The sequence below is a fragment of the Rhyacophila brunnea genome, unplaced genomic scaffold (genome assembly GCF_057557595.1).
Source record: "Rhyacophila brunnea isolate RB1 unplaced genomic scaffold, BYU_Rbru_1.0 scaffold_11, whole genome shotgun sequence".
In the NCBI taxonomy this organism is placed as follows: Eukaryota; Metazoa; Arthropoda; class Insecta; order Trichoptera; family Rhyacophilidae; genus Rhyacophila; species Rhyacophila brunnea.
The window spans coordinates 9,052,961-9,074,250 of NW_028232763.1; the positions used below are offsets into that span (position 1 = coordinate 9,052,961).

Below are 21,290 nucleotides of genomic sequence, written 5' to 3' on the forward strand. Positions count from 1 at the left end.
CTTCCAATACCGGAAAATAATTGTTAACAACAAAAAACTGTCTGAAAAACATAAATAACGTCTAATGACTGTAAAAAAGTAAGTTATGTATATTAAACTATCGATTGAAGTTGTAAATCTCTAGTGCTGAATGCAATAATTTATCTGGATTCGACCCCATTCGGTTCAAGAATTTTCCTTAGGGTAGGTATTCAAAATTATGTATATTTTATGAAAAATTTAAATCTTAATTTTCACGTCTGTTTAATAATATTTTCATATTATCATTGTTATTAATCATCAATTATTTTATTGCCCATATGACATATTGTGTAATCTGTTTAATATAATATAAATATATAATATTATATTATGGTGTACAAACAGGGATAAAGAAATACAGATGTTATATAGAAAACTAAAATTTATTTGATTATAAAATAAAACACAGCATTTTGTACAAATACCTTAACAAGATAACATAGAAATAACATATTACTTAAATATTAATGAGTAATTATAGATATCAACTAATCAGACAGTATATAAATAATAAGTACATAAATTTCACAGTATTATAAATATCACAGTATAAAGTCGCTTCAATCGTATTTCTTTTACATAATTCGCGATAAAAAAGATGGGATCGATTGTTAAACAACCAATTTTCGTTAAATACTGTTAATGTAACTACAAAGTGTAGTTGTAAAATGCTTTACCTTATAATGGATATGACACGCAAAATATATTAGTATTTTTTAGTTGCCACTGGTTTTGTTATTTTATTATTCTTCTTCTTGTACCATTCTCTATCGGAGAGCGGCCAGGAATGTTCAGTCTTTATCGTCTGTTACCCGAAACAGATCGGCGGAGTTGCACTCGTCCAAACTAAGGGGTCCTCTGTTGCATAAAGTATTGATCTATTGAGATTCTGTAGTTGTCTAATTTGATGCATCACATAACTTTTCTTTTTCCTTGTTAACAAATAATTTTGAAAAAACGTCAATAGAGCCATGTTTTGAAAACTTCTTATTATATACTAGTGGAGTTAATATAAAATTATCCATACGTATCAAATATTTCATGACTTTGATATAAAGACAAAAATAATTCTAAGGAATCGACTGATCAAAATATTCTGTACCTAAATAATTAATTATTACATTATAAGACGTGTTTTTAAGTTTATAAGATAATGCATTAATAAATATAGTGATATGCTCAATTATATTATATTGTAGACGTTATTATAAGGTTTTGTTTATTCCGTCAACCTAAAGCTTTAACTGAAGTGAGCACTTGTACCGCTGGAGCTGCTTTGATGAGACCATCTCGAATATTCTGACCGAATCTCTCCTATAAATAAAAACAATACATTAGACAACGCACATCATTTGAAAAAAAAAACTTTTTAATTAATGTTACAATGCTATTTTGAAATATTTCAAAGGTAGGTATTGTAAATTTTACCAAATTCCATCTGAAAAAGTTGAAATTAATTTAGATAGGTTTGAAACTCAATAAAATAATTTATTGGAACCTAATTATATTGGATTTCATTAGCACACTATTAATAATCCATAATATTACGCAGGATCATATTTTAAAATAAATTTTTATTGTGTGTTTTTCTTTATTATAATATTATCAGAATAGGTAAGTATTTATATGAATAAAAAATTCTAATATTTATAAATTAAAACAAAAGCTGCGAATGAAATAAATTGATATTTAATTAAATCTAGATATTTATTAGGAATGTATTGTAACCAGAGAAATCTGAGAAATCATTTTAAAGAATACAATTTGTACTAATGCATCTGCATTATGTATTTAATAAAACTCATGAATACTTTTGTAAAAATGTCAGTTGAAAATGTAAATAAGCAAAGGAAATTAATGGCATGTTTTATAATAGGTACTAATAATTTTATGTGTAATGCAATAAAATTTTATTTTATGTATAGATTAACTGTGTTTACTTTCAAAAATATAAATGTTACTGTTCAAAATATAAATACTATAAATTTAACGGATATTAGTGACACTTACAATCTTTTTCCATCCCTTCCATTTAGGCTCTGGAACAGGCGATGATACAGATACTTGAGTCGTAATCACCATAGCGATGACGAGGATTGTCAAAAACTTAGTTGAGAAATGCATTTTGAAATATTGATATATATATCAAACTTAACAGTTATACTAAAGCTTACTGAAGCTTTGATAGAAACTGTTTGAATGATCTCTCAGTAACCCGACCGTCTTATATATTGAAACTAACGCAAGTATTCCGCTATATTATGAACCGGTTATACCCAGAGCGCGAATCAAAACTTTTTTGTGTATAGTGACTATGTATGTTTTGGTTTGCCACGCTGTATTGGCAGGGAATCTCCCGAGTACCAGACTGTTTGGAAAGCGTCTTCTGTTTGCAATACTTGGGGAACACCGTATAATTAATACAATATATTATTATATTGCAAGTAATCAATTTTAAGAACCACAGTAACCGCATATTTATCACGAACAAGTTTATCCTCAAAGGTGATGTGCTTTGTTGATGCTTCTTTGTTTACATTGTTAGGTAGAGTATTAAATTTACTATCCAATCATGATAATCATTAAAATTATTAATAGTGCACTTAAGTAATCTTTTAAAAATATTACACGAGGTTTAAATATAAGGCTATTGGTTGCAAAGTTGGTTAACCGTATGAATATTAATTTTGACATAATTACAAGAAAACGGCAAGTGTACTTCTTAGGACTGAGAATATATACTTATTATTGGATAATTATTATAAAAAGCAAACGGTAGAATAAAATGACCTTAGCCATAATATATACATTGTTTACAAAATTAAAAAAATGTGACTGAAATATTCAACCGACTTTGCAACTAACGTCCTGTTAAATACTATTTTTCTTGTAGTTTTTATTTAATTTGATAGTTAATGAACAGCGGCTCGATTTGAAAATACTTATTAACTAAAAGCATTAAAAAGTGGGGGTAGCCGACTTTGTAATCAATTAATGAATCATATTATAACTAGGAAATTGAAAATGGTGTCTTTTGTAAAGCTTAATTCAGACCAACGTAAATATAATTGGAAACAAATAAACACTAATAATATAATAACTGACAACAAATATTTATAACGTTGGCACCCATATTCATTTAATTGTTAAGTAGAGCATACGCTTCATAACTTTGCACTCCGCCTCTAAGATGAAAATAATGTACTTAATATATTCTAAAAATATTTTTTTTACATATGTATATTATCGATTTATTTATTTATGACTACATATATTAATACGCATGAATATCATTTGATCTGATTTTATGCGAGGCAATCAGACAAAGATGCATACCAGTGTAGTAAAAATCGCACAAAAATGCAAAGTTATAAAAAGTATACACTAAATCAGTGGTCACTAACCTTTTTATCGCCGCGGACCGGTCAACGTTTGATAAGATTACCGCAGCCGGCTGAGGCGGGGGACGTTGATTGTTTATATTTTAGATTCCTTACCAGTTCGTGGGTTTTTTGTGGTTGGGAACTTTAGGTGACGTCTGTCAGCTTCCGGTTAACCTCTCGTCCATGGAAAGTCGCACAAACCCGAGAGAAATACACCACAGTAAATGAAATGGAAATAATTTAATGTTCCTTGGGCGGCCCGGTACCATTTGATCCACGGAACGGTACCGGTCCGCGGACTGGGGATTGGGGACCACTGCTCTAAATTACACGCGTGAAGATTTTGTCAACGTCACTAACCAACAAGAGTAATATTTATTCATTGAAATATAAAGTCATGAGATAATCGTCCATTCTAATTGAAATAAAATAAAAACAAAAATTCAACATTAGTAAACTTAAACTAAATTAGTTACTATTGCCATTTTCTGCATCATAATATAGTATGTGCATTCACTTCAGCTATCAAATTGCAACCTGAAGATGACGTAAGACCTCACAAGAGACATACGTCACTGCCGTTTTCTTGCGTCGACGCAGGTCTTACTTGATTCCAAATACATCCGATTAAAATTCAATTGAATAAAAAAAATACTGCTGGAAATTCATGTGTCTGAGCATTAAGATGCAGCCTATCTAAATTAATGAACTAATGAGATTTCAAACCTTATTCAAAGCCAAGGTTTACATTAATAAGAATTAATATTATTACCAATATATGTAATAAATAATTTCTATAAGAGTGAGTTGTTTTATTAATCTATGTATAGGTCGCGAAACCTTAACTAAAATCTTAACCTGGGCCACGGCTCAAATAGTTAGGAAAATATTCTGATAAAAATAATTTTTAAACATCATAATTAAACTTAATACAGAATATAATATAAGAGTATCATACTAACTAGTGTATTCTAAGATGTCAACATCTACATTTGTTTTTTGTTTAGATTTATTTATAAATATTTAATGAAAATAGTCGTAGGTATCTAAATTCTTGAAAATACGAACTAAAGAAATACCCGAATCAAAGCTTAAACGTGCACATGTTATACGTTATCAATACATAATATTAATACTATTAAATAAACGACAATTTACTGATAACACAGCGGAATCGTTCCGACTACAATCGGTCAACTTCGTAATTTGTAATATAAAAGCCAGTAATTTTCGCTAAAATTCATCATTCAAGTGACAACTTGCAATTAGATAAATACATTTTGTGCATTGTGAAAGTTGAGTATATTACCAATAGAAAATGCGATTCTTTGTGAAGTTCTTCTCTCTCTTCTTCGTGTTCCTGGTGTTGGCATCACAGGTATCAGCGTCACCCGTACCTGAGCCAAAATGGAAGGGATGGAAAAAGATTGTAAGTGCCACTAATATCCATTAAATTCGTATTATTTATATTTTGAACAATAACATTTAAATTTTTGAAAGTAAACACAGTTAATCTATACATAAAATAAAATTTACTCTTTTTTATTGCATTACACATAAAATTATTAGTACCTCTTATACAACATGCCATTAATTTCTTTTGTTTATTTACATTTTCAACTGACGTTTTTTCAAAAGTATTCATGAGTTTTATTAAATACATAATGCAGATGCCTTAGTACAAATTGTATTCATTAAAATTATTTCTCAGAAAGAATTAACCATTACTAACAAATTAATAATTTGAGGTTATTTGATAGAATTTAAATTTGAATTAATGGTTTTTAAACAAATTTTTAATTGAGGCGTACCTACACGTTGACAGATGTTTCTAGCTGTAAACCCATCTTCTAAACGGTCGACTACAACGCTTAAGACGGGTTAATAGTCCGAATCAGCTGTTAACGTAAATGACTTGGTTAAATTGGAATTATCAAAAATAAATTTGTTTCAAAATCATTATAATGGGGTACCACGTAAACAACAGTTCAATAAATAAATTTAAATTGGTCAAAGATTTGTAATATTATATTTGAGTCATTTTTTCTAACCGGGTTTTGTCATCTTCATGCACTATAATATGCACCTATCAATATTATGAAATTAAATGCAAGTGCCTAAAAATACCGAAAGGCGAAATAAGAATTAATAACTAGTAATTGCTTTAGTGAATTTAATTAAAAAATATATAATAAGGGATCATTAGTTTCCTTGAACAATAGAGCATTCTGGTCCTCATATAAAACTCTTTTGTGCCGGTTCTATACACTTTTTAAAGAGTTTTTTTTTTTTAAATACTAAGCGATCATATCGAAGTATGTAATAACAAGTAACTTTATTGGATAAATTACTAAAGCATAGGTATATTATATACCTAATTGATATGGAACTTTTTAATAAGCGGGATTCATAATATAAATGTAGACATGTCATAAGATTGGAAGAAATTAGAGGAGGCGTTCGACCAGCAGTGGATTGACCTGGGCCGATATACAGATGAATGTAGCCACAGATAGTGGTGATGGTGTGTTGGCCCGATAACAGAACTATACATGGAGTATACTGGTCCAGCATACTTAAATTATTGATTTAAAGACTATTAAAATAATATTTATTTTTTTACTTTTTTCAGGAACATTTTGGACAAAATATTCGTGATGGAATCATCAAGGCCGGGCCTGCAGTCGCTGTCGTTGGTTCTGCTGCAGCCCTTGGATAAACTAAATTTTCTAATTACTTAATTAATATCACTAGTTTTACAATTACGTATATTTTTATGGTTACATTTAAAACTGTTAAACAGTGAATCATACAATAAATTATAATGTTGATCACTTTATATATGCTTATAACATAACCAAGTAGTTACCTCTAATAATAGTACCTATAGCAGTATATATTATAAGCATAATAATTTAAATTGTTTTTATTGTACATAATATTATTATAATTAATAAAATTTCAAAAATATGTATTTTATTACATTTATTACACAGAAACTTATATTATGTATTTGGAACGTTATTCTTATTTTCAATGACATATTATAAAAGATTAATATTTTAAAATACCATCAATCCGACACTACTTTATTTATCAAAACATTCGTATTTGACTACTTTATTTCTTCATAAATAATAATATATTTTACTAACAAGTTGAATAACGCAAGCATAAAGTCAACTAAATGAGAGCTACCTGTGGGTTATTGTATTACTTTTGTTACTTTTTTTAATAATACAGCAACCGTAAAATATAAATTAAACAAACAAATCGATACCCACAGTTCAATGGAGGAGCAACTCAAAATTTAAAGGTTTTGAGTTAAGAATGCCATTCGATGTAGAATAATCTTCTCTTTATAATTCAGCAAAAAAAAAATAATCAAAAGTTTCTTTAATGTGTCATAAAATCGAATAACCCTTTCTGAGATTAATCAGTAATTCCGTTATATAATCAAATTTATTGGTTAATTCTTTATTAAAATGTCCAATTTCATTGTGCATTAATGAATTACACTAAATTAAATATAAAAAAACGTACACTTTCATCGAAATCAAGGTTTTAAAATTATAATGAGAATTACTGCAAAAAAATCAAACGCCATTATCTTGGAACAGGGTTTTATGAGTTGTTCCCCTATTGAACTGGGGGGTATCGAAATGGTTAAAAACTAGGAGTCTTAATACAAAATAATGTAATTAATCATCAGCAGTGATAAATTCATCGTAAAACGGTCGCCTATCATCATATTTTTATTTTGCTTATCACATCAGTTTTAATACTATGCTAATTAAATGAATTCATTAAAATCAGACAGACTTATCAAAAAACTCATTACCACGCAATAATATTTATATCATAACGGCTCCATAAACTGATATGGTATATATATTATGTTATATACGGAAATACAGTATATCTATTACACATACAATATGTACTCAACGGGTTTACTAATAGAGTTTGACATTTTTTAATATGAATAATACGAAAATTATAAAAAGGAGTTTTATTTCAAACATAGTTAGATTATTATATGAGTATACCCTATATGGCCGCGTGGCTTAAGCGCCCGCCTATAGTGTCGAGGGTCCCAGGTTCGAATCCTGGGTCTGGCAAGTACACATATTGTTTTTCAATTTGTGTATGAGTCAGAGTATGGACCTAATAGGTTGAGCAAGTGGCTGACATCCATTTCTCGTAAAAATTAAATATGTTAATACAAACCTCCACTCTGGGGAAGGCCCATATGATCCTATTAGGATCGGACATGGTCAAAGAAGAAGATTAATTATTAAGAAAGTTACATTGAAATCTAATTAAGTAGGTAGGTATCAGAAGCATTCAAAATCAATCAAAGGTACGTAAGTATGCTATTTCACTTATTGTACCAGACGTGTACTCATGGGGGCGCGGGGGGTCATGGCACCTGCTAGATTTTGTTGACCTAACCCCCTCCCGCGGTTTTAAAAAATCAAAAATTAAAAGTGAAAAGAAAAAAAGAAGAATGTATTTTGTGTATACAATAAGTAAATATAACACCCCCGTATGGTCCCCATTTGGGGATGTCTTTGTGTATCTTGAGAGGCCCGAATCGGAATCGAAGCCAACAAATAATAATGGCTGATTGCGAAAATAATTAAATAATAATAACAGAGCCGAGCCGGCAATGCCGTAGAGTAGATTATAATATAACCGAATTATAATATAACCGAAAATAAATATTATAATAAAGTGTCTTAATTATCAACCTCCCAATCCTAAAACGCAGACGATAAACTAGATACTAAAAATAAAAGTGACAGTTGAAATTCACATGCAAAATGGAGGGAAGTGATATAAACTATGTAAAATACACTGTATTATTCCAGTGTATATATTGTAACACTCTTACTCATATCTTTATCGCTAAATGCTTCTGAAAAATTACCTGTCGTACTTACATACCGGCCTTGCGTTAGCTAATTTTTCCTTTAAAAGAAAACTGCATACCAGTACACATTCGTAGTAAACCATGTTATACAATGTTTTAACTAAATTCGATGGTTAAAAATAAATCAAAGTTTTTTTAAATTTCAAATACTCTAAATCTTATTATTTTTCATAATGTATGAGTGAATTAATATCTTATGTGTAAAAAGTCACTACACTATTAATGAAATATCATTTATCCTAAGTTTAACGGTTCATCACCGGCGTTATTGTCTTTTTCAATCAATATATTGTGTTTTATATCCAACGCACAAACTCTGCAAGTGCTCTGCTCTGAACGAAGCGAGTAAAATCAGCCTCCATAAACAAAATTTTAAAATATCATAATGAAGAGGTGTACGTTAAAAAATGCTTCTCAGAGTGAAATTGTATTTATAATATGCCGTAAAAATTATGTCGAGGCATTTTACATACTGCAATATTTTAGAACCTAAAAACATACTAAAACACATTTTTATGTTTTAATTATTTGCTTAGTTAATCTTCCCCTTTATGTGATGTCGTCACACTACAAGGTATTTTCTTAAGTATGTACCACTACATACGAATTTTATAGTCTTAGAACGATCGACCACATATTTAGAAAATGATAATGAAGACAAGCTTATCAATATTTAAATATAAACGGGCATTACTTTTTTAGTCTGCTTTATCGTATTGTAAAAATGACGTGATGGAAATATCTGCAGGTCATGTGCTTCATATCTCACACTGAGCATGTCTTTTTATCATACCGGGTATATACCATTGCATAACTAACGAGAGTTTCTTTTCAACGTGCTGGGAGTGTCCTATAGAGATATTCCCAAGACCTGTGTGAATGGAAATAAGACGATTTGGCGTAACGAATTTGATGACATGACAACTGGGCGCCGAACATATAAATGAAATGCAGATGATTGATCATAGATTTATATTAGTTTATATTTTAATTTGTAGTTTTCTTTCACAATTTTTTTAGAACTGTATAGTTACTAAATTTATCAGGAATAAATTAAAATAAAACTTTTATTTACCCAGCTGTCAGCTCATCATGGCCCCCACATCCTGAAGCGGGCCCCCAGGCTAGGAATTTTGGCGGGCCCCTCTACTTATCGATAGCAGTTGATGCTCCGTTAGCGTTTTCTAAATAGTGTACGCGGTAAAATTAATGCATATATTTAGTATTTTTTTTTTACATTTCAATACACCCATTTGAATAATGGAGTTGTCGACTATCGATACACTTTTATATATTTAAATAAAACTATCGGAGGAAAATAGTCCCACAGGCGACTTTTTTTTGCTATTAAAGCAAATTTGTGATGTGTGTTTATCTCACTTATCTGGACGACTCACCTCTCCGGGCCCCCAGGCTAGAGCCCTGTCAGTCCTCCCTTGTGGGGTCCATGCAGCTCATATTATACCAGAGCGTTGGAGCGGAGCTCGGAACAGGAGCACGGAGCAGTGGAGCAATGGGGTTTTCCCGGAGCATCGAAAATTTGTAGTGCTTCGCTGCTCCGGATGTTTTTCTTTATTATTAAGTTTTAGTCCTAAAATACAATGAAAATATTAAATTTGACAATGTGCAACATTAGAATTATTTGAAATACGGCAACACTAACGAATGCTAAATAATCTAACTTTTTAGGAAGAATAGGCAAGTAATGAAAGACGATTTGCTGCCGGAATATTGTTTTAATGGAATTAATAATGAAAACAACGGTTATTTTAAAATTACTTATTTCTTTTATTTTTTACCATATGTATACATAAATAATACCTATATAAACTTTTTATCCGGAGCGGAGCTGGAGCAAGTATTAGGTCCCGGATCGGAGCAACTCAAATAACGGTCCGCTCCAACCCTCTGTATTATACAACTTTTGAGTAGCGAACTAAAGTAGTCAATACACATTATATAAAATTGTTTATTACAATACAATATAAAAAATGCTTTGCGAACAAAAAATTCCTACCGCCTCAATTCAATTTTAACAAGGAATTTTATCAATTATCTCTTTTCCACATTATATTATAATATCTCCACGTCTACTCTCACCACTTAATATTGACAATAATTGTAACAATACATAAACTCAACCATAAATTTGGGTAAAACTCACAATGGGAGCGAAAAATGTGTCATAAACAAAGAGATTGAAAGACTGGAGAGGGAACACGCCATCATTTATGTACTAAAAAATGCGAATCGGAGAAAGACAGTTGGTAATGTTGGTATTCTGGAGCTACTTCAAGTTCGTGTGGTAAAACAACATGGCGGATATGATATTTTTATTCTCTCGATTTATACGTATTATACCAAAAGTAATCTTTATATTAATTGTTGAAAACCATGTCATAAGCTTGTTTTATAAATTTTCGTAAATTGTGACACAGTAAACGATGAATTTGAAACGGTGAGAACACTATTCCTGAAAAGTCGTAAATATACAACTACACTTTTAAAATGTTATAATGATTATTTAATATTACCCCTATGTATAGCATTTACTATTGAGTAAGTAATAGTTTTTTTATTTTTGTAAGCATCTGCTATAAATAGTACACATTAAACTTTGTTAGTCATACGAATTTGTTTTTATTGAACTAATACTATAATTTACAGACAATGTTGGTTAGTTTTTAAAAATCAATGAAACCCTGCCTAACACAAACCATAATAGTTTTGGTATATTTTCGGCGATACGACAAAATTTTGCACACTTTTTCATTCATACTTATTTGTTTACGTTGGATTAATAATACATATTACACATATTGTTAGTTCATTTTTTAATTCATTAACCCCTGCCTAAACCAAACTATAATATATATAAAACATATTATTATATCTATAAATTATGTATGTATAGTTATGTATGATTTAATTGCATAATTTTAGATATTTTATTGATATACAAGTATTTTTGACTATTATCTATTATGGTTTGGTTTTAGCAGGGTTCAATTGAATTTAAAAAACTAACCAACACCATCTATAAAATGTAGTCTTATTTCAATGAAAAGAAGTACTTATGACTGACAAAGTGTAATTTCCACTATTTATGGCGGATCTTAACAGCCTACCTCCATCCTTCGCCACTGAGTGGAGGTTTGTGTTAACAGAATATTGTTTCTACGATAAATGGATGTTAACCACTTGCTCAACCTAATAGGTCCACTCAGACACAAACATAAATTCAAAAACAATATGTTTATTTGCCAGACCAGGATTCGAACCTGAAACCCACGACACTATAAGCCGACGCTTAAACCTTGAACTGCCAATTTAGAAATCAGTAATTGTGTTAAACCAAATTGCAAGTCAAATAATATATCAATATAAATTATTCCACTTGCGTGAGTTTGATTATTATTTGAGAATTTATTAGGCAATGTGCAGATACAACATTGTGTTATTTATTAACGATAACGTTAAATTGAAATTTGAGTTAATAATAGTTTTTTAACACATTTTATTGTTTATTATGGCTATGTCATGCAGATTTTATTTTCCAAAAATGGGTTTCTAGGGTGATCAACGATAATAAAATAAATGTATATGTTTTGCCTTTTTATTGATTATGTCTATGTACAATGGATATTAATGAATAATATCCTGATTAATCTAATAATATCCGTATACTGTGCAGCATTCTTCATTTTATTTTATTACATAGATACAATATAAGCATACAAAATTATGATAAAAAATATAATTAAAGGTACAATTATTTCAACAATAAATAAAAAATACGATACATTATTTAAAAACTAAAGTCGAAAATTAATTTAGTTTATCCAAGGGCTGCAGCAGAACCAACGACAGCGACTGCGGGCCCAGCCTTGATGATTCCATCACGAATATTTTGCCCAAAATGCTCCTGAAAAAAAGTAAAAAAAATATGTTATAATCTTTTAAATAATTGAAGTATGTAGGATAAGTATACTCTACTCCTAGTGTGGCTTTTATTATCCGGCTGACACGTCATCGCGGTCTTCTAAAGTTAATACAAATATATACGTTTTAAGTACATCTATATAACTATCACTAGCCCAGGTCAATCCAGTGCTGGATTAAAGCCACATTTTCAAATTTTCCAACGAAGTATTTCTATTTCATTTTCCACATATTACAAAGTACAACCAATATCAAGTAATACTCGTATAATGCGTACATATATTATGCTTCAGTTATTCGCTTCTATTATATACAGTGCTTTGATGTATCAGATAGAATATAGAATTCGCATTACATATATTATTATGATTTATTTTTTTATAATATTTAAAAAAAAAACCTTCAAAAATGTATGATAATAATGTGAGAATAACAGCGGCATCAGAATGATATAATATAAAGAAAACAATTGTTAACATGCAAAAATATACTAATCTTATGAGTACCAATACTGTAATGAAGGCTGACAAAGTAATATTTTTTTAAAAACCATGAAGATTGATTAACAATCGATATAAAAACATGTTTTATCATTTTTAAGCCCCTATTTGAAATTAAGAAAAAAATCAACTTTGGCTTACGTTTGCAGAGTTTTTTTAATTTAATTTTCTAGTGATTAATTTTTGATTCCTGTCACACTATTTTGCTTTTTTATACACACAGGATCTGTTTTCAATGAAATATATATACATATATTATATAAAAACTATAGTTTTGCAGAATTCCCTAATAGTTATGTTTTAATTAGAATAACTTGTGTAACTACATGTGTATTATTTAATAATAATTAGGACTAGTTGAAAATGGTCGTCTAAATAAACGAAACCGATCGAGATTTCTATCATGCTATGTTAAAGTACATCAAATTTATTTTCCAAATAAATTGATTATACATATATAAAAATTTAATCGCTTAAAATATAAATTTAATAGAATTTGTGGCACTTATACTTATACTTTGTAGCACAAAAAAAAGTAAATTTTATGTATAGAATAACTGTGTTTACTTTCAAAATTTTGAATGTTATTGTTCAAAATATAAATTTAATAGATATAAGTGGCTCTTACAATCTTTTTCCATCCCTTCCATTTTGGCTCAGGTACAGGTGACGCTGACACTTGTGATGCCAACACCAGGAACACGAAGAAGAGAGAGAAGAACTTCACAAAGAAACGCATTTTCTATTGGTAATATATACTCAACTTTCAAATGCAGAGAATGTGTTAATCTGATAGCAAGTTGTCACTTGAATGATGAATTTTAGCGAAAATTACTGGCTTTTATATTACCAAGTTTGCATATAAGACGGTTCTTGGAATTCCCGCGAAGTTATCAGTAAATTGTTGTTTGTTTTTAATTAATATTGCTTGATAACGTATGACATTACTTGTATGTTCAAGATTTGATTCGGGTATTTTTTTAGTCCCAGTTTCCAACAATATACGATTATTTCAATAAAATAATAAATGCTAAATGTATCGAATATAATAAAATACAAATTCCGATACTTCCATGTACCTAATTATTAATGTCTTCAAGTTTTGGTGCGTTCCACTTTTAATTATTATTTTTTTGGTTATGAACTTATTTAGTATGTACTTATATTCTTTATGTTTCTATATTATGTAGTTTTTATGCGTATTTACGTCAAAATTAAAAGTATGTATTTCCAATATTTCAAACAGCCTCATAGAAAACAACAAAAATTAATAATACCACTTGTACAGCTTGATTTTCACTGGTTTCAAGATACCTATTGAATATGATTCTACATTTCCTTCTCTACGAAATGATAAAACTAGATTAGTCAGAAGTTATCTTAGATAACTTTAAAACAATAAATGCTTTAAATAAATACAATCAAATATCTACTTACAATATTTTTCATTTAATCACACATTATTTAATTGTTCACAATTTTCAATTTTTATTTTAAATAATAATTATAGCCTTTATTAATAATAGCGGAAAGCAGTATTTCTTTGTTAATCAAGATTTTATCTCGATTAATTCAAACAAATAAATCGCACTTAAAATTAATTTGTACTAGATTGAAGGTTCGGATTCAGTGTTCGACTAATTTTACAATGATAATAATATACCGACCACGGTGGACGCGCGGCGTAAGCATTGGACTATCACGCCGTGGGTCCCAGGTTCGAATCCCGGGTCTGGCAAGTACACATATTGTTTTTCAATTTGTGCGTGAGTCAGGGTATGGACCTAATAGGTTGAGCAAGTGGCTGACATCCATTTCTCGTAAAAAACAAAATCTGTTAATACAAACCTCTACAATCTATATTATAATCTACGAGTATAATATAATCTTATTAGGATTAAAAGGTTAGGATTATTAGGTGTTTTAAAATATATATATATATATATAAATGTATTTATTATGTAGATTTAGCTCTGCTATGGCTTCGATATTTTCATAAAATATATTTGAAAGGCCCATGATGGCCGCGCGGATTAAGCGTCGGCCTACAACGTCATGGGTCCCGCTTCGAATCTTGTGTCTGAGAAGTACACGTATTGTTTTTCAATTTGTGTATGAGTCACAGCATGGAGCTAATGGTTTGAGCAAGTAGCTAACATCCATTTCTCGTAAAAACAAAATCTGTTAATACACACCTTCACTCTGTGGAGGCCCATTTATTTTATTAGGAACGGACATGGTCGAAAGAAGAAAGAATAAGTTCGTCTATAATAGGCCAATGATATGCTATTTTTCCGCAGAAATTTGTTCTAAGTTTTAACGGTCTTAAGTTTGATGAGGAAATTTTGAAGGCAGCACAAGTGATTTGTTGAGTTTTTTTACAACTACATTTACACACTACACAACCTTGAAATATGAGAGATATTCGCTAAGCAACTGGTTACTTGTAGCTTTTATATGGTGTTTACCTAAGAATCGTAATAATTTTTCGACCTATAAAACTATTAAATACTATTAAGCTGGTTAGAAGAAATAATTTTATAATTTATAAATCTTTACACCCCGCATTAAAATCGTTAGTTGAGATAACGCTCGTTATTTTAGTTCACGAAAAAGGTCATGTCTGAATATACCACGATTAAAATAAATTATTTGTTATAATTATATTATATCATAATATGCGCATATTAAAATTAAAATAATAGTATGTTAGTAATAGACTTATTGCATTGTCCCCTCGTACATGTTACGGATAATGACGAGACAATACATCATGATGTTAAAAATTCTTACTAGTTTTACCTCAAGAGTAAAGAAACTCAATAATCAACAAAATGTTTTATTTTATTTACAGTTGTAAGGATATGTATTTAATTGATGCGTCAATATGTAGCTTCAATATTGCACAAAGAAACCTGCGTGTGGGGATATGCCAAGCTGCCAATGTTAGAAATAATATACAAACATTGTAGAAAATGTGACTTATTATTATGTTTTGTAATGATATTAGATGATAATTTAATTCGTAGTATTTATAGTGCATGACAATAACCATATTATTACAAAGGTTAATGAAACTGGAATTAATGAAACTATTCTAAAAACAATGCAATGACAAAATAAAAGAATACATCATAATCTATCCATTTTCCAACTCCAGAAGTACTATGGACGATAATATATAAATCCAATTACGCAGTTACACTAGTAGGAAAACATGGGTTGGGAAAGTTTATATGCGTAAGGACATGATGGAATAAGCATAATATTATTTAATGGAAGAAGGTACGAAATATTGTGAAAAGTACAATAATGGATTATCGATGACTTCTTGGCCAGGCCATACATCAATGTAAAAACCCGAAAGGGAAACAATTTGATAGTTTTTTATATAGCTGGACTTTCCTTGACGTATTTCCAGTATTTTAATGTTTTGATTTGAGACTTATTATACCATTTTTTATGATATTCAGAAATCAGTTTTCTCACTATAAATACAGTTTTCAAATTTATCTAAATCCTGAAAGTTTACTATTCCTCCATGTCTAAAGATGGTCATATAATATAATCAATAATATATAAATACTTATTTTACTTCTTATTCCATAGTTTCTACCATAATAACCGCGTTTTGGGAAACTTATCAAGAAAGAAAGTATTTAAAAGTTCAATCAAAAAGTCTCGTGACAGTGTACATGTATAGAGAGGGCCAAGCAGTCACTATATAATACGAATTTTTAATAATAAACCATGTGCCTTACACTTTTGTAGTGACTCGCGAGACCTGAATTATTCCATTCTCTATAAAACGCAGCTAAAATTTGACATTTGTTGGTGTAAAGTTGGCATGGCTATGTGCGTGGAGGGATCCTGTTAAACAGCTCTGATAGATTGGATTATATCAACAGCAGTCCTAGATAACGTATTCAGCGTCTTGATGGACAACCCCTCATTAGTATTCCAGCCCATATTCTATCAAACGAAAACCGTGTAAAATGGCCTCGAAGGCACCATGGCTGGTTTAGGACTAGCTTACCCAGTGTCATGATCTTTATTGTCTTATCTGAAGGCTGTATAGCACACCTGAAAAAAACAGATACGATTGTCGCCCCTTGGAGGATGCCGACCACCTAAATTGCTATGTCTCAATTGCTATCCTGTAGAATTAATGTGATCTTCAGATCTCACTCACGATGGTAATGTTGATCACTCTCAATATGAGGATGATCGATTCTCGTACTTAGATGTGTAGATCGAGGAGCAGCATCCTTTTCATAACATCGTCTGATGATGTCATCCTGTAGGCTTCTGTTAGCGAGACCTGCAAGAGTTTGTGTTTGCTAATCATTTATAACACTAGATTATCATTTTATTTTGAGGTCCCTTATGCTAAAATCGTAGCCAACAATCCTCATAAATGTTGCGCCGTATGCGACCTTAAAGGGCCTACCATAAAATCACCAATTTTTTCCTGATATGCTGTATTAGTCTTCGAGGCAACCGTATTAAAGACAACGTAACGTCAAGAATCGCGCCTTCCTTCGCGAATCCTTCAGAGAAATGTACCGTGGTTTAACCCATATGCATTGTTGGTGACCTTCTGTGAATATTAATCCTGGAGCTTTATTTTGAATCAGGGTTTTGGTTTTTTTTTTATGCAAATGTTGGTTTATTCAATTTGCGCCAATTGACGATTCTATACGCGTACGATAAACCCAAAAAGTCTATTAGAGATTGGGTTGCTTTCTGATAGGAGAGATTCGAGTCCCTTCTTCCAGTAGTAGATAAATATGCAACTACTTTTGCATTTAGTATAGAATTGCATGATATCGTGCTAGATAAGAGACCACATCTAGCTAATGCGCTTTCAATATATTAAAATCCAGGGGAGTCCGATTTCGACTAAATCATATTTATCCCGGTTTACAAAATAATAATATCAATACGAGATATGACTGACTTAGACCATAATACTATAAATAATTTTACTTCACCGTAATAGTATTTTAATTGCAGATAATTATTAAAAATATGCAATACAATATGTTACAAATGTTTTGATAACCTATTGAACTGTTTTATATGTAATGAATTCACACTAAGCAATATCACCTCTAAAGACAGGGAATCCTCTTTTCTCTCAAGTCGGGAATTAACCTCTCACAAAAAAAATAATTGCCTATGTAAACAATATTCTTATCTGTAAGTAGTATAAAATAGTTTAATACTTTGGACGCGGAAGACGCACACGGTGCGTAATGACCAGGCGGCCGATCGATGTAATTAACGTGCATTTTAAAGGGGGCAATTAAAATCTCATTATCTATTCAGCAGCGAAAGCGTTAATATATAAACCGCGAATATTTTGAGAAAAAATCATTCAAACGAATTGCTCTGTTTGCTAAGTACATATTTTTATTAAGCCAAATATCTCATTCAAGATGAAATTGTCAGTAAGATTTTTCGCCATTTTCCTTATCGCTATGGTTGTGACATCACAGACCGCTGCATCACCGATGCCAGAGCCGAAGTGGAAAGGATTTAAGAAAATTGTAAGCATTATTTTTATTAATATTATAGTAATATATAGTAACTAACTTACAGTTTTTTTGTATATTGAGTAGGTATTCTAATTTTTTGTGTTTGTCCATTCATTTTATATTTTGTATACTATCATTTTTTTGTGATTTTATAAATTAATATTTTTTGGTTAATACTTGTCATATAAAGTAGATATTATTTACCATAACAAAAAAAATATTTGTCAAAAATCGTGCTTGGACACGCTCGACAATAACATGATAAATTAAATAAAAATGTAATTCTAAAAGGTCATATTTATATACCTCTTATCTACTAGTTATTAATTATATATATTTTATAAATTATACATTATTTGCATTGCAAATGTGCAAAATATGCATCGTCAAAATCGAATATACCTACATACCAATGATTTTTGAAATCGGACTTTACATATATTTTAAAAAATGTTGTAAAATATATTTAATTCCATAAATTTGTTATTATGTATCTTTTTAACCCGATTGAGATATGCGCGGCAATTAATTTATCATCTGTCCTCCTTCAAAACATTTTTGATCGCGCACGACTTTGGAATAAACACACTGAATTAGATTATAAACTTAATTGGATTAATTATTGAATAGAATTAATATGTCGTTGTGTTACTGCCAAAAGTTGGTAATTACCTAAGTCTCGAAATCATGTTATGGAGTTATTGCAATTTAAAAGCTTGACATGCGCTCTAAAATCAGGCATTATGTGCATTTGTCCTTTATTTGCATGTTCGGTATTATGGATGACCGTAATTTTTTTATAGTATATAAATTTATAAAATATATAGACATGTAATAAGTTGTCAACTATAAATACTTAAATTATCGACTTACATTGTATTATTGGCTTTTTAACCATATCATATACCCTCCATCTTTGATTCCTGTAGACAACGATCAACAATAAAAATACAGTTACACTCAATTAGTGCAGTGTCTTACATTATTTATATTATTGAAACCGTATACACTTTTGTGTTATCAAACTGGCATATTACATTAACTATTTATTCATTTTAACGTGAATTATGGAAGCACTGACTGTTAACATTAAACATTAAAGTTACTACTAACTACTTTATTATTTCACTCTCCTCGCATCCCAACATTCATAAATACAATCCAATAAATTTCTATACAGCTCACTTAAATTACTAGTATATATGAATGATTATTTTCAGCAGTAAACTAATGAAAAAAAGTATTGAGAATGCCATGTATACAAATTCATACGAGTTCTAGTTGGTCAAGAATATTTCCTGATATATTATTTTGCTTTCAGGAACACTTTGGTCAAAATATTCGTGATGGCATCGTCAAAGCAGGGCCAGTGGTCGCCGTTGTGGGATCTGCTGCACAACTTGGATAGCTGCCTCGTTACGCTAAAAAATATACATACCTATACCAAATAATAGTTATACAAGTGATAGTGATATTATATTATGATTAATTTAATTCTTATAAAAAGTACCTACTTGTGATTTTATTTTACATGACGGATGTAATTAATAGTTTATAATAAAAAAATGTTCTTCGATTAAATAAATATATTTTATTGTAAAAATTCAATATTGTATATTCTTTATTACCCATGGTAGGAACGGCGATCTGTCAGTGGATCTGAGTGATAGATTTAAAAAAATATAAGTATCTGTAAATTTAGAAATTTGTATGTCTTCGTGTCCATTGATGTATTTTTTTATGGCAATCCATAAAACATACATGTACCACTCGATGTACTAAAGGGGCATACAAAAATAATGTCGGAAAATACGAATAAACATTCTGAAATTATGCATGTACAAAGCAATAAAATTAATATATTCACTGATAAGACGTGATATTATAATCCAGTCACATTTTCAGCATTCTTCTAAAATAATTCTAATTAGGTACTTACAGAAGAAAATTATTTTAGCAGGCTTATTTTGACTTAATTATTTAATTTGCTATTATAATTCATTAAATTATTTTTATATCCATAATAATTATCCACAAAACATATTATTATTATTATTATGTTTTGTAATGATATTAAATGATAATTTAATACGTAGTACAGTGAAGGACAATAGCCATATTACAAAGGTTAATGAAACTGGAATTAATGATACTATTCTAAAAACAATGTAATGACTAAATAATAGAATGCATCATATTCTATCAATTTGCCAACTCCAGAAGCACTGTGGACGATAGGTAATATTGAATTCCAATTACGCAGCTACACTAGTAGGAAAACATGTGTTGGGAAAGTTTATATGCACAAAGCCATGATGGAATAAGCATAATATTTAATGGAAAAAGGAACGAAATATTGTGAAAAGTACAATGATGGATTAAATACATTCATCTATCGTCGATCAATTGATGACTTCTTGGCCAGGGCATACATCAATGTTAAAAACATTAAAAAATTAAATCCGATTGTGAAACAATTTAAGGGTTATTTATATAGCTTGCAATAGACTTTAGTTTCCTTGGCGTATTTCCAGTAATTTTAACTTGTTGATTTGAGACTTGTTACAGGTATCAATTATATGATATTCAGAAATCATTTTTCTCACAGTTTTCTACTTGATCCAATTCCTGGAAGTTTACTATTCCTCCATCTCTAAAGATGGTCATATAATATAAACAATAATAATATATAAATACTTATTTTTCTTCATCTATCATTGTTGCTTGCTACGTTCACTAACATAATAAGTGCATTTCGGGAATCTTATCAAGAAGGAAAGTTTTTAAAAGCTCAAATTAAACGTGACGGTGTACATGTATAGAAGGGTCCAATCTGTCACTATAAAATATGAATTTCCAATAATAAACCACGCGCCTTACACTTTTGTACCGGCTCGCGAGACCTGAATTATTCCAGTTTCCATACAACGCAGCTAAAATTTGGCATTTTTTGGTGTAAAGTTGGCGT

General features: G+C 30.0%; 2 protein-coding genes and 1 long non-coding RNA gene across 3 annotated transcripts; 1 reads left to right on the forward strand and 2 right to left on the reverse strand.

Moving 5' to 3' along the window:
- Positions 1–385: 385 nt before the first annotated feature.
- On the reverse strand, positions 386–2,231 carry LOC147078343 (uncharacterized). The gene is made up of 2 exons (XR_015072211.1): positions 2,032–2,231; positions 386–1,335 (listed from the first exon to the last, which is right to left on the reverse strand). It is a non-coding gene; the product is annotated as an uncharacterized LOC147078343 (long non-coding RNA).
- Positions 2,232–4,659: 2,428 nt separating this feature from the next.
- Positions 4,660–6,325, forward strand: LOC147078344 (cecropin-like). The gene is made up of 2 exons (XM_085960549.1): positions 4,660–4,833; positions 6,037–6,325. Exons 1-2 carry the CDS (start codon positions 4,723–4,725, stop codon positions 6,121–6,123), a joined length of 198 nt encoding a protein of 65 aa, XP_085816675.1. The 5' UTR covers positions 4,660–4,722; the 3' UTR covers positions 6,124–6,325.
- A 5,617-nt stretch (positions 6,326–11,942) lies between these two features.
- Positions 11,943–13,598, reverse strand: LOC147078345 (cecropin-like). Its single transcript, XM_085960550.1, has 2 exons — positions 13,411–13,598; positions 11,943–12,265 (listed from the first exon to the last, which is right to left on the reverse strand). The coding sequence occupies exons 1-2, from the start codon at positions 13,519–13,521 to the stop codon at positions 12,179–12,181; spliced, it is 198 nt and encodes a 65-aa protein (XP_085816676.1). The 5' UTR covers positions 13,522–13,598; the 3' UTR covers positions 11,943–12,178.
- Between the last annotated feature and the right edge of the window lie 7,692 nt (positions 13,599–21,290).

What these genes read in the sequence shown, in the direction of transcription:
- LOC147078344 (XM_085960549.1), top strand. Translation starts at nt 4,723, where the DNA reads ATGCGATTCTTTGTGAAGTTCTTCTCTCTCTTCTTCGTGTTCCTGGTG. An exon ending in GGAAGGGATGGAAAAAGATT is followed by an intron (nt 4,834 to 6,036) that starts GTAAGTGCCACT and finishes TACTTTTTTCAG; the next exon opens with GAACATTTTGGACAAAATAT.
- LOC147078345 (XM_085960550.1), bottom strand. Translation starts at nt 13,521, where the DNA reads ATGCGTTTCTTTGTGAAGTTCTTCTCTCTCTTCTTCGTGTTCCTGGTG. An exon ending in GGAAGGGATGGAAAAAGATT is followed by an intron (nt 12,266 to 13,410) that starts GTAAGAGCCACT and finishes ACTTTTTTTCAG; the next exon opens with GAGCATTTTGGGCAAAATAT.